Source organism: Anomaloglossus baeobatrachus, chromosome 1, assembly GCF_048569485.1.
Source record: "Anomaloglossus baeobatrachus isolate aAnoBae1 chromosome 1, aAnoBae1.hap1, whole genome shotgun sequence".
NCBI lineage: Eukaryota > Metazoa > Chordata > Amphibia > Anura > Aromobatidae > Anomaloglossus > Anomaloglossus baeobatrachus.
Window position 1 is genome coordinate 431,320,101 of NC_134353.1, and position 13,508 is coordinate 431,333,608.

The 13,508-nt window shown below is 47.7% G+C and overlaps 1 protein-coding gene across 6 annotated transcripts in view; it reads right to left on the reverse strand.

Moving 5' to 3' along the window:
* HMG20B (high mobility group 20B) overlaps window positions 1-13,508 on the reverse strand; it is an 866,046-nt gene that overhangs the window by 384,201 nt on the left and 468,337 nt on the right. For 5 of the 6 annotated variants that reach the window (XM_075352624.1, XM_075352625.1, XM_075352623.1 and 2 more), the window contains one exon: window positions 13,379-13,499. The exons of the other annotated variant lie outside the window; for it this stretch is intronic. In XM_075352624.1, coding sequence (XP_075208739.1) covers window positions 13,379-13,499 — 121 coding nt within the window. The remainder of the gene's footprint in view (window positions 1-13,378; window positions 13,500-13,508) is intronic. 6 annotated transcript variants of the gene reach the window in all.

The window sequence follows — 13,508 nt, forward strand, 5'->3', positions numbered from 1 at the left end:
GTCGGCTGATCAGATCAGATGACATGTACGGGAAAATATGTATGCAAGCCACACTAGCCAGCAGTAATGGGACAGGCCCGACCTATAACGTACCAGTACGTCATAGATCGTGAAGAGGTTAAGGACATACTGTAATTTTTCAGTTCATGTGATACAAATGGATATGGTTCTGACCTGACATTAGAATTGCTGTACAATGTACTGATGGTGGCTCTGATTATTTATTTCTATACTGATGTGCATTGAGATGCTGTGTTTCTGGTGATTGTATACCAGTGCTGATATTAGTTTTAATACTGTACACATGTAACAACTTGTAAGATTACGTTACACATACCTATGTTAATAAAGTCTTGTGCCTGCAGTCACTGTGTGACTATAGACGTCTGAATTCTCACAGCATACGCACTGTGAACTGCTAGGATTCTCTGGTGTTGGCGGTGAGAGAGGACGGTCACAAAACCCCATCTATGCGACTTAAGCTGGGTTCACATAAAGCGACGCAGCAGCGATCACGACGGGCGACCTGACCTTATCAGGATCGCTGCTGCGTCGTTACATGGTCGCTGGTAAGCTGTCAGACAGGCAGATCTCACCAGTGACCAGTGACCAGCCCCCAGCCAGCAGCGACGCGTGGAAGCGGTGCTGCGCTTGGTAACTAAGGTAAATATCGGGTAACCAAGGGCTTGGTTACCCGATATTTATATTGGTTACCAGCGCACACCGCTTAGCGCTGGCTCCCTGCACGCCAGAGTACACATCGGGTTAATAAGCAAACCCTTGCTTATTTACCCGATGTGTACTCTGGCGTGCAGGGAGCAGGGAGCCAGCACAGGCAGCGTGAGAGCGGCGGACGCTGGTATCAAAGGTAAATATCGGGTAACCAAGGAAAGGGCTTCCCTTGGTTACCCGATGTTTACCTTGGTTACAGCTTACCGCAGACTGCCAGAAGCTGGCTCCCTGCTCGCTTCAGTTTGTCGCTCTCTCGCTGTCACACACAGCGATGTGTGCTTCACAGCGGGAGAGCAACGAGCAAAAAATGAAGCAGGACATTCAGCAACGAGCGGCAACCTCACAGCAGGGGCCAGCTTGTTGCTGGATGTCACACACAGCGACGGGACGTCGCTGCTACGTCACAGAAAATGGTGACATAGCAGCAGCGTCGTTGTCGCCGTCGCTGTGTGTGACACCACCTTTACATACATGCAATTTCGTGCCAACTTGACATTCGTGGCCCTGGTTAACACAAGCGAATTGAGTGAGACCAGACATGTCTAGTCGGAATGTAGCTGGGAATATGTAAATCACATTCTTATGCTGACATGTCAGTCCATTCTTGCTGCCAGCATGTGAGGAACCAAAAACTGTGCACTGCGCGTGCTATGAGAATTCAGATGTCTGCAGACTCATCATAACCCTGGACAAGCCCTTTAATTATAAAATTAAGCACTGTAGCATGTCCAATTCTTACAGTGTTTAATATACTCACTGTAAGGATTCAGATCTGCTTGCTGGCTCCAGCAGTCACCACATGGCTCCTCCACTCATGTGCGATTTTCAAATTTATGGTCATGTGACATCTAGCTGTTCTTCCTGTTTCTCTTTTATGAAGCAGGTGAAGGGGGGGGGGCATGGGTACACCTAATATTAACCAATATGCCAGACCACATATCCAATATTACAGGTTGGGGGTCACTTGGGTATTAGTGATCACAAGATAATAAGTTAATGTATCCTTTAATAAGATGTATGGTAGAAGGGCTGCAGGTACACTAAACTTCAGGAAGGCAAATTTCCAATGTATTGTCACGGAACAGTGATGAAGGGAAGAGAGGGATGTAGACTCACTGTTCCCAGGAACCAGGCTTACCCTGAGAGGGGCACGACTACATGCCTTCCCAGTCTTCACCAGAGCCTCTGATAGGGAGGATAAGGGTTCGTGCTCCACCAAGGTCAGTGCAAAGAGAGACAAGAGATGGGCTAGACTGCGACTAGGAAAGAAAAGGGAGAGACAACTCATGACAGTTGCCCTCAGCAGCCCTGATGTCCCTAGACGGATTTTTTCACCCTGTGCGGCAATCACATTCTTATCCCTGACTTTCCCTAAGCACAACCCTGTCTAGTGCGCAGGGCCACAAGAATACATGTCCCCGCTCTAGTTGAAGACACAAAGAGGGTAAGACAGACAGGGGTAAAAAAAAACAGCAATCATACAAGGCACTCAAAACTACAGGAAGGAGTAAAGGGGAAAGGACAAGTGAGGCAAACTGAAAGGGGATTAAAAGGAGGAAAAACACGACATCACTTCCAAGCAGTAATCTCCGGTTACAGCTCCCAAAATGACTTCAAGGGGTAAACAAACAAAAAACTCATGTTCAATCCTGAGGCTAGCTATACCAGAGCTATCAGTAGCAACTCCCTGAGTGGAGAGGAGAATATTTATAGCAGAGGTGACTGGAAGACTCAAAACAGCTGAGGCCCGGCTTTTCATCCTGAATTAGGAGACCAGACAAGCTACTGAACCCTTGCAGCAGCAAACTCAGGGGAATCTGCAAAGTCAGCAGTGTTTTACACTTTACTTGGGTGCTCTACACCCTGCGACATCGCTAGCGATTGCTAGCAATGTCGAGCGCGATAGCTCTCGCCCCCGTCGCTCATGCGATATTTGGTGCTTGCTGCCGTAGTGAACATTATCGCTACGGCAGCGTCACATGCACATATCTTGTCAGCGACGTCGCTGTGACTGCCAAACGATCCCTCCCTCAAGGGGGAGGTGCGTTCGGCATCATAGCGACGTCACTGCGGCGTCACTAAGCGGCCGGCCAATAGAAGCGGAGGGGCGGAGATGAGCGGGACGTAACATCCTGCCCACCTCCTTCATTCAGCATTTCCGTTGGACGCAGGTAAGGAGATGTTAGTCGTTCCTGCGGTGTCACACATAGCGATGTGTGATGCAGCAGGAACGACGAACAACATCGTATCGGTGGCAGCAGCGATATTAAGGAAATGAGCGACGTGTCAACGATCACCGTTTTGGAACGATTTTGCGATCGTTGATCGTCGCTCATTAGGGTTACATGCTGCGATGTCGCTACCGGCGCCAGATGAGTGTCACAGTAACGATGTGACCCCGACGATATATCGGTAGCGATGTCGGGTGTAAAGCACCCTTTAGTCTGTGCAAGTGTGCATGTAGTAATCTCCTCACACCAGAAATAGGAGGGGACTACTCGTCAATAAGGTACCCTCGGACATGTATAAGAAATGAACTTGGTGCCATAAACTCGGACAATCTCCAGAAAAATAAAAGTACACAAAGCAAATGGGACACTTTTATAAGCATTATGAATAGGACCAGTGTACAAAACATCCCCTATGGGAATAAACAAGCTAGAAATAAGGTTAAATAGAGCTGTAAGCGGTGGAATAAATGACAGAAAGCAATTAGAGAATTAAAGAAAAAAGGTAATGAGGAGGCATTAAATAATTATAGAAAATTAAATAAATTCTGTAAAAAGCAAATCAAGGTGCAAAGATTGAGACAGAGACTCATTGCCAGAGAAAAGTAAAAATATTAAAAAAATATTCTCCAACTACATAAACAGTAAGGGGTACTTTACACGTTGCGACATCGCTAGCAATTGCTAGCGATGTCCAGCGCGATAGCACCCGCCCCCGTCGCACATGCGATATGTGGTGATTGCAGCCGTAGCGAACATTATCGCTACAGCAGCCTCACACGCACATACCTGGTCGGCGACGTCGCTGTGACTGCCGAACAATCCCTCCTTCAAGGGGGGAGGTGCGTTTGGCGTCAAAGCGACGTCACTAATCGGCTGGCCAATAGAAGCGGAGGGGCGGAGATGAGCGGGACATAACATCCCGCCCACCTTCTCCTTTCCGCATTGCCGGTGGGACGCAGGTAAGGAGATGTTTGTCGCTCCTACGGGTGTACACACAGCGATGTGTGGAGCTGCAAGAACGACAAATATTGTACCTGCGGTTGAACCGACATTATGGAAATGGACGACGTTACACAGATCAGCGATATTGTACGCTTCTGTGCTCGTTCGTCGCACCTAGGATTTACACGTTGCGATGTCGCTACCGGCACCATATGTGCGTCACTAACGACGTGACCCCGACGATATAACGGTAGCGATGTCGCAACGTGTAAAGTCCGCCTAACTCTGTGGAAAGTGGTTGAAGACAATGAGGGAAAGGCCAATCTGTTTAAAGCCTTTTTCGCTACAGTAGTTAATCAACAAAATCAAATGACAGATGGCATGATCACGGATAGCATAAATTCTCTATTAAAGGGAATCTATCACTAGGTTTTTGCTACCCCATCTTAGAGCAGCATAATGTAGAGACAGAGACACTGATTCCATCAATGTGTCACTTACTAAGCTGTTTGCAGTCATTTTGATCAATGAATGTTTTCTTTGCTGCACATCTAGCAGTTATACAGAGCTTATGAAGCAAATATACTACCTTGCAGCACACCAAGTAGTTCTTTAATGATAATCTACTGATAATTAAACAGTGATTTTATCAAAACTAAATTTGATAAATTTAGCAGCCCAGTAAGTGAAACACAGCTGGAATCAGGATCTCTGCCCCTATGTTGTGCTGTTATCAGATTAGGTGTTAAAAACCTGGTGACAGATTCCCTTAGGTTACCTGCTGAACCCAACAGGAAGCACAGCTCTGCCTCAAAATCACTAAAGTAGACAAATTATTCAGGACTGGATGACATAATTCCCAGAGTACTTGGGGGTGTAAGTGCCATCATATACAGACCATTATTTTTAAACTTAACTATTCCATAATAACAGGGTCTGTACCACAGGACTGGCACATAGCAAATGTGTTGCCAATATTCAAAAAGGGGACAAAATCTTAGCCTGGAAATTATAGGCAGGCAAGTTTAACCTCTACTATAGGTAAATTCCTTGAGGGTTTCAAGAGTAATAACCTCATGACAGAGTATCAACATGGGAGTATAAGGGATGAGTCCTGTCAAACTATTTAAATCAGCTTCTTTAACCCCTTCAGCCCCCAGTCTATTTTGACCCTCAGTGTCACTTTATGAGGTTATAACTCTGGAACGTTTCAATGGATCCCGGTGATTCTGAGATTGTTTTTTTCGTGACATATTGGGCTTCATGTTAGTACTAAAGTTAGGCCGATATTTTTTGCGATTCTTTGTGAAAAAAACGGAAATTTTGCAAAAATTTTGTAATTTTCAAACTTTGAATTTTTATGCTCTACAACCAATGAGACATATGACACAAAATACTTAATAAATAACATTTCCCACATGTCTACCTCATCAGTTTACATCAGCACAATTTTGGGGATTTAAAGTTAATGAGCAATTTCTCACTTTTACAATAAAATTTACAAAGCCACTTATTTTTAGGGACCACATCACATTTGAAGCGATTTTGAGAGGTCTATATGACCCAAAACACCCAAAAGTGACACCATTCCAAAAACGGCACCCCTCAGGCTACTCAAAACCACATCCAAGAAGGTTATTAACCCTTCAGGTGCTTCACAGTAACTAAAGCAATGTGGAAGGAAAAAAAATGAACATTTTACTTTTTGCAACAAAAATGTTAATTTAGCCTCAAATATTGCATTTCACAAGGGTAGCAGGATTAAATGAACCCCCAAAATTTGTTTGGCAATTTATTCTGAGCACGCAGATACCTCATATGTGGCGAAAAACCACTGTTTGGGCGCACAGCAGGACTTGCAAGGGAAGGAGCGTCATTTGACTTTTTGAACAGAAAATTAGCTGGAATCGTTAGCCGCACCATGTTGCTTTTGGAGAGCCTCTGATGTGCCGAAACAGTAGAGCTCTCCCACTTGTGACCCCATTTTGGAAATTAGACCCCTCAAGGAATTTATCTAGATGTTTATTGAGCACTTTTAACCTCTGGGGGCTTCACAAAAGTTAATAAAATTGACCCGTGAAAATAAAAAAAAAAAAAAAAATTAACAACAAAATTGTTACTTCAACCAGGTAGCTTTTTTTTCACAAGTGTATCAGGAAAAAATGCACCATAAAATGTATGGTGCAATTTCTCCTGAGTACACAGATACCTCATATGTGATGGAAATCAAATGTTTGGGCGCACAGCAGGGCTCGGAAGACAAGGAGCGTCATTTGACTTTTCAAACGCAAAATTGTCTGGAATAATTAGCATATTCCATGTTGTGTTTGGAGACCTCCTGAGGTACCGAAACAGTGGAGCTCCCCCACATGTGACCCCATTTTGGAAACTAGACCCCTCATGGAATTTAGATGTTTATTGAGCACTTTGAACCTCTGGGGGCTTCACAAAAGTTAATAAAGTTGAGCCGTGAAAATAAAAAAAAAAACAATTTACCACGAAATTGTTACTTCAACCAGGTAGCTTTTTTGTCACAAGTGTATCAGGAAAAAATGCACCATAAAATGTATGGTGCAATTTCTCCTGAGTACACAGATACCTCATATGTCGTGGAAATCAAATGTTTTGGAAACACAGCAGGGCTCGGAAGAGAAGGAGCGTCATTTGACTTTTCAAATGCAAAATTGCCTGGAATAATTAGCGTATTCCATGTTGCGTTTGGAGACCTCCTGCGGTACCGAAACAGTGGAGCTCCCCGGCATGTGACCCCATTTTGGAAGCTAGACCCCCCATGGCATAAAAGAAAAATCAGGGCGCACGCACAGATGTGCTGCAAAAGGGGGGAGGACTAGGTGGGATGGAAAAAATAAGTCCTGTCCAAAGTTGAGTACGGCTGCAGGATGCTTGCTGATCAAGTACCTAATTGTTCAAGCTTTATCTTTTTTTTTTATTTGGGGTGCAGAAAAAAAAAAGGAAAAACTCGAGCAACAATTACGTACCTGATCAGCCAATCACATAGCTGATCAGCGCTTGGCGGCAAGTGGGGGGTTGGGTGGAAATAGGGGGTGGGAGTTGGGATTGGGGATAGCTAGAAAAGAGCCACGAACAATACTTACAGGATGGATCAGAACAGCAGCAGGATCACAGGAGACATGGCAGCAGATTGGGGGGGCAGCAGATGGGGGGGCAGCGGCAGACAAAGGGAGCATCGGTGGATGTGAGATGGCAGCGACTAAGAGAGGGTGGCTGCGGATGGGAGAGGGTGCAGTGGATGCAGGAGCGGTGGAAGATGGAGGGAAGGCGGGGACAGGGGGGAAGGGGAGTGGGAGGTGAGATTGGGGATAGTAACCTTACAGCATGGATCTGGGCAGCAGGATCACAGGAGATGAAGGAAGCAGGAGATGAAGGAAGCAGCAGATGAAGGAGGCAGCAGATCAAGGAGGGTGAGAGGTGGGGAGAGAGCGGACAGCAGATCATGGGTGAGAGGTGAGGGAGCGCAGATCACAGGTGAGAGGTGGTGGGAAACGGGCAGCAGATCACGGGGGTGAGAAGTGGGGAGAGAGCGGACAGCAGATCACGGGGGTGAGAGGTGGGGAGAGAGCGGACAGCAGATCACGGGGGTGAGAGATGAGGGAGTGCAGATCACAGGGGTGAAGAGGTGGGGGGGAGCGGGCAGCAGATCACGGGGGTGAGAGGTGGGGAGAGAGCGGACAGCAGATCATGGGTGAGAGGTGAGGGAGCGCAGATCACAGGTGAGAGGTGGGGGAGAGCGGGCAGCAGATCACGGGGGTGAGACGTGGGGGGAGAGTGGGCAGCAGATCACGGAGGTGAGAGGTGGGGAGACAGCGGACAGCAGATCACGGGGGTGAGAGGTGAGGGGGAGCGGACAGCAGATCATGGGGTAAGAGGTGGGGAGAGAGCGGACAGCAGATCATGGGTGAGAGGTGAGGGAGCGCAGATCACAAGTGAGAGGTGGTGGGAAGCGGGCAGCAGATCACGGGGGTGAGAAGTGGGGAGAGAGCGGACAGCAGATCACGGGGGTGAGAGGTGGGGAGAGAGCGGACAGCAGATCACGGGGGTGAGAGATGAGGGAGTGCAGATCACAGGGGTGAAGAGGTGGGGGGGAGCGGGCAGCAGATCACGGGGGTGAGAGGTGGGGAGAGAGCGGACAGCAGATCATGGGTGAGAGGTGAGGGAGCGCAGATCACAGGTGAGAGGTGGGGGAGAGCGGGCAGCAGATCACGGGGGTGAGACGTGGGGGGAGAGTGGGCAGCAGATCACGGAGGTGAGAGGTGGGGAGACAGCGGACAGCAGATCACGGGGGTGAGAGGTGAGGGGGAGCGGACAGCAGATCATGGGGTAAGAGGTGGGGAGAGAGCGGACAGCAGATCACAGGTGAGAGGTGAGGGAGCGCAGATCACGGGTGAGAGGTGGGGTGAGCAGGCAGCAGATCACGGGGGTGAGAGGTGGGGGGGAGCAGGCAGCAGATCACGGGGGTGAGAGGTGGGGGTGCGGGCAGCCGATCACGGGGGGTGAGAGGTGAGGGGGCGAGCAGCAGATCACGGAGGGGGGGGGGGGGAGGGGTGGGCAGCCGATTACGGAGGTGAGAGGTGAGGGGGCAGGCAGCAGATCACGGAGGTGAGGGGGCGGGCAGCCGATCACGGAAGTGAGGGGGAGGGGGCGGGAAGCCAAATCACGGAGGTGAGGGGGAGGAGGCGGGCAGCTGATCATGGAGGTGAGGGGGAGGGGGCAGGCAGCCGATCACGGGGGTGAGGGGGCGGGCAGCCGATCACGGAGGTGAGGGGGCGGGCAGTCGATCACGGAGGTGAAAAGTGGGGGGGCGGGCAGCCGATCACAGAAGTGAGGGGGAGGGGGCAGTAAGCAGATCACGGGGGTGAGAAGTGAGGGGGCGGCCAGCCGATCACGGAGGTGAGAGGTGGGGGTGCAGGCAGCAGATCGGGGAGAGCGGTAGAAGATGGAGGAGGCCGGCGGCGGCGGATAGCGAGGCTTTTCGCCGGTTTGATATAGTACAATGGCAGCGCGGCAACTTCCGGGTCCCATGCTCCGGTCACATAACAGCATGGGACCGGAGCTTGTCGCCCTGCCATTGTACTGTATACACTGTACTGGCATGCTCCAGGACCGACAAGTGAAGCTAAACGGGGCAGTCACCGGCCCCAGGTCCACGGTGATTGGAGAGATCGGTCACAAGGCCTGTCTCTTTAATCAGAGCTGCTGGAGCTGGGGGAGGGTAATCCAGCTGAGGTCACCCAGCTCCAGCCAATGACCAGTGCTGCAGCTGCACTGATCATGGCTGGATTTCAATGTTTCAACCATTTTCAATGGCTTAAACATTACAGTGGCTGTGATTGGCTGAGCGGCGTTCGTCAGCCAATCACAGCCTCCGTAGGTCCGGGGAGGAGGCACCACCCCTCCTGAGGTCAGGCACAGGTCCCCTCCTTCCCGAATCTGCGGTTTGTGTGAACCGATCGCAGTCACCGGGGCTCCGGTGCCGCGATTTCGCCATGACCGATACATCCGTCATGTGTCTTTAAGTACTAAGGCACCATGACGGATGTATGCGTCAAAGGTCGTGAAGGGGTTAAGGAAGTAAATTCCAGATTGAACAAGTGAAATGCAGTAGATGTTGTCTACATGGACTTTTCAAAGGTGTTTGATATGGTGCCACACAAAAGGTTGGTACATAAAATGAGAATAATAGAAATGGGGGAAATATGTGTAACTGAGTTAAGAATTGGATCAGTAATAGGAAACAAAGGGTGGTTATTAATGGAGCACACTCAGACTGGGCCACAGTTTAATAGTAGGGTATCACAGCAGTCAGTATTGGGCCCTCTTCTTTTTAACATATTGATTAATGACCTTGTAGGAAGCATTAAGTAGCATTTCAATATTTGCAGATGATAAACTGTTCAACATAATCAATACAGAGGAGGATGCGAAAGGCTGCTGATAAGTCTTTGGCTTTACCCAAAAAGAAATGAGATAGGATGATGAAACTTTACATTTAATCCACATACTCTCCACTGATGTGTATACACTTCTTACATCGGTATTCCAAGTTCTGTAAGCCTAGCAAAAAGAAGGATTTCGGTTGTGCCTCAAATGAGGCATCTGTAGCAGCCATGGCATCAGAAAAGGTGTGAAATTTGGTACCCTTGAGGTGTTTTTTCAGGTTTGAAAACAGATGATAGTCGGAGGGAGCTAGATCTGGTGAATAAGGTGGGTGGTCAACGAGCTGGAAGCCTAGATCTGCCGTGATCGCTTGTGCAGTGTGAGTAGAGGTGTTATCTTGCAGGAACAAGATTCCTGTTGAACAACTTGTGCCTTTTGGCCTTCAGAGCTGACTTCAATTGGTCCAAAAGTTCAATGTAATACCTTGCATTGATGATGGAATCCTTTTGAAGGTAGTCCACTAGCAGCATGCCCTCCTTATCCCAGAACACAGTTGCCATCACCTTAGTGGCTGATTTATGCACCCTTAACTTCTTTGGACAAGGAGAACCACTGTGCCTCCATTCTTTTGACTGCTCCTTGTTTTCAGGGTCATATAAATCCAGGTCTGATCCATAGTGACCAGTCAATCCAGGAAGTTCTTATCAGTCCGGAATTGCTGATAAATGGACTGGAAAGTTTTCACTCACATGCTTCTCTAATCTGTTGACAAACATTTCGGGACCCACTTTGCAGATCGCTTCCTCATGTCCAAATGTTCATGTATAGTGACACAAACATGTTCACGGGAAATCCCCGTGATGTCTGCTATTGCTTTAGCTGAAATTTGTCAATTCTCCAGTATGAGGTTGTGCACAGCATTGACGATCTCCAGAACAACAAGCCCTTTCGGTCATCCAGGACATTCCTCATCATTGGTGCTGAAGTGGCCCGTTGTAAATTTGGCAACCCAGTTCTTAACTATGGAATATGAAGAGCATTAATCTCCTAATGTCTGCGACATATCACAATGAATATCTTTTGCGGATTTTCCTTGCAGAAACAAGAATTTTATCACTCTTCTGCTCTCAGTTGCTGTGAATATTGCATTAGACCCCCCATTTTGTTTTCCCGCGAGCGTAGAACACTGTTGCCATAAGCAACAAACACAAAATTTTGAAAACATATTAGACACATAAGGCTTTCATGTGATGTAACAATTGTTACCATAGAAACAAAAAAGATCACAAAACCAAAGACTTATCAGCAGCCCCTCGTATTTTAATATTTCAGAAGGATTAATGTAACCTGGAGGCTGAGGCTGAGAAATGGCAACTGAAGTTTAATGTAGAAAAATGTAAGGTCATGCACTAGGGTAGAGGAATAAAATGTAAAATTATGTATTTAAATGGTTAAAACTCTCATTAAAAAAAAAGACTTGGGTGTATGGACAAACCAGAACTACAGCGGGTGAAGAGAAGAGCAACCGAGATTATTAAAAGAATGGGTTGACTACAATACAAAGACATTTTATTAAATTTGGGGTTATTCAATTTGAGAAACCAAAGGCTTAGGGTGATCCTAGTACAATGTACAAATATATGAGGGTACAGTACGGAGACCTTTCAAATGATCTTTTTACACCCAGGCCTGCAACGGGGACGTGGGGGCATCCTCTACATGTAGAGGAAAGAAGGTTTAATCATAATCAAAGACACAGGTTCTTTACTATAAGAGCAGTGAGACTATGGGACTTTCTACCACATGATGTTGTAATGGTTAACTCACTATTAAAATTGTGCACTAGATTCTATTATTGGGAGTTGATCCAGGGAACTAGCCTGATTGCTGTATGGCGTCTGAAAGAATTTTTTTCCATAATATGGATCTTAGTGTCTGCCCCATGGGGATTTTGCCTTCCTCTGTATTAACATGTTAGGCCACAGGTTAAACTCAGACTTAAATCTACCTTCCTTCAACCTTAAAAGGAGTTGTTCGACATAAACTCCAATTTTTTTTAAGCTAATCTATGCTGTATTGTCATACAAAACATTCTTACATTCATTTTTTTTTTTGTTTCTGACTTTTGTTCCTCTTGAATTATCACTTTAATCTCTGCAGCCACTTTACTTACATGCCGCTCAACCAAACTTGACTTTGTTTTCCTTGGTTGCCTCACATTCAGACCTAGCACCGCCCGGCCTCACTGTCCAGCCCTGCCCTCTCATTGGCTGTCAGTAGTCTACCCAGCACAGACCTCTAGCAGAAGACAATATGGGCACATATAATATAGTAATGTGCCCATCCTATAGTAATGCCCCGATCCTGTAATAATGTGCCCCATCCTTGTGCTCATCTTGTAATAAGTGTTCCCATCCTATAGTATTGTGCCCCATTCTTCTGCTCATCCTGTAGTAATGTCCCCTTGTGGTCCTTTTCTTGTAGCAATGCTAAGTCCTGTAGAATTGTCCCCTATTGTGCCAGTCTTCACACACGCAAAAAAAACCCCAAAACAAACACCTGTCCTTGTTCCGTCGGAGTAGTGTCTTTCTTGTGGTCGCAGCCCCCTTGATGAACGCTGCTGGTGCAGGGGTCGCAGCTGATAACGCTTTATATCAGAGGACAGATTCCCGGGCGCTGCGCAAGGACGAGCTCTCTATGTAGCTTCTCCAGTGATCCGCTGCTGGCCTCAGATTGGCCGGCGGCTGATTATTGCATCAGCTGTATACAGAGCTCACGACTGAGCAGCGCCAGGGAATCTGTTCTCTGATATAAAGTGATGACTGCACGTCCCCCCCCAGCACAGGCAGCGATCAGCAAGGGGGCGACTGGACTGCGCGCTGCAAGAAGCATCAGGGGCCGCCGTTGACAGCGCTTTATAGCAGAGGACAGATTTCCAGGCACTGCACAGGGATGAGCTCTCTATACAGCTTCTCCAGTGATCCGCTGCTGGCTGTGATTGGCTGGCGGCTGATCATTGTAGTAGCTGAACACAGAGCTCGGCCCTGCAAAGCACCCGGAAAGCACTGACAGCAGCCCCCAGCACAGGCAGCGATGAGCAAGGGTGCCACGGTCCTGCGCGCTGCAAACAGCATCAGGGGGCCGCATGCATGCAGCATAAAGGCAGCATCTTTGAGATCACTGCACTACGGAATCTGTGGGAGGGTTCGGCGGGGAAGGGGGGCGGGGACTCTACGCACAGTACCCACCCACCAGAGCGGCAACATGAAGTCGGCTGTGATGCCAGTCAACAACGTCCTGCCCCTGTCGACTTGATGTCACAGGAAGCAGCAAAATCCCAGCAGGAGCGGTCACACGATCACTCTGAGCCGAGGGAGAGGGGCTGACAGCAGCGCAGGTAGGTAGTCGCTACCATCTTACCTACCCCTATGTAACACAGTAGTGAAATGACAAAAAAAAGCAAAATAAGCCAGATAACCCAATTAAAACTATGAAATTATGAGCCAAAAAAGGAAGTAACGGGACAAAGATTTTTTTTAGAGAGACTATTTCCTTACCTTTTTTTATCTCCTTTTCCTGAATCTTTTCGGCACACATTTTATATGCTTCAGACTGTTGATACGCCCGAAGTTCCTTCATGTACTGTTGTTTTTCCTTTTCTGCGTCATCCAGATACCGCTAAAACAA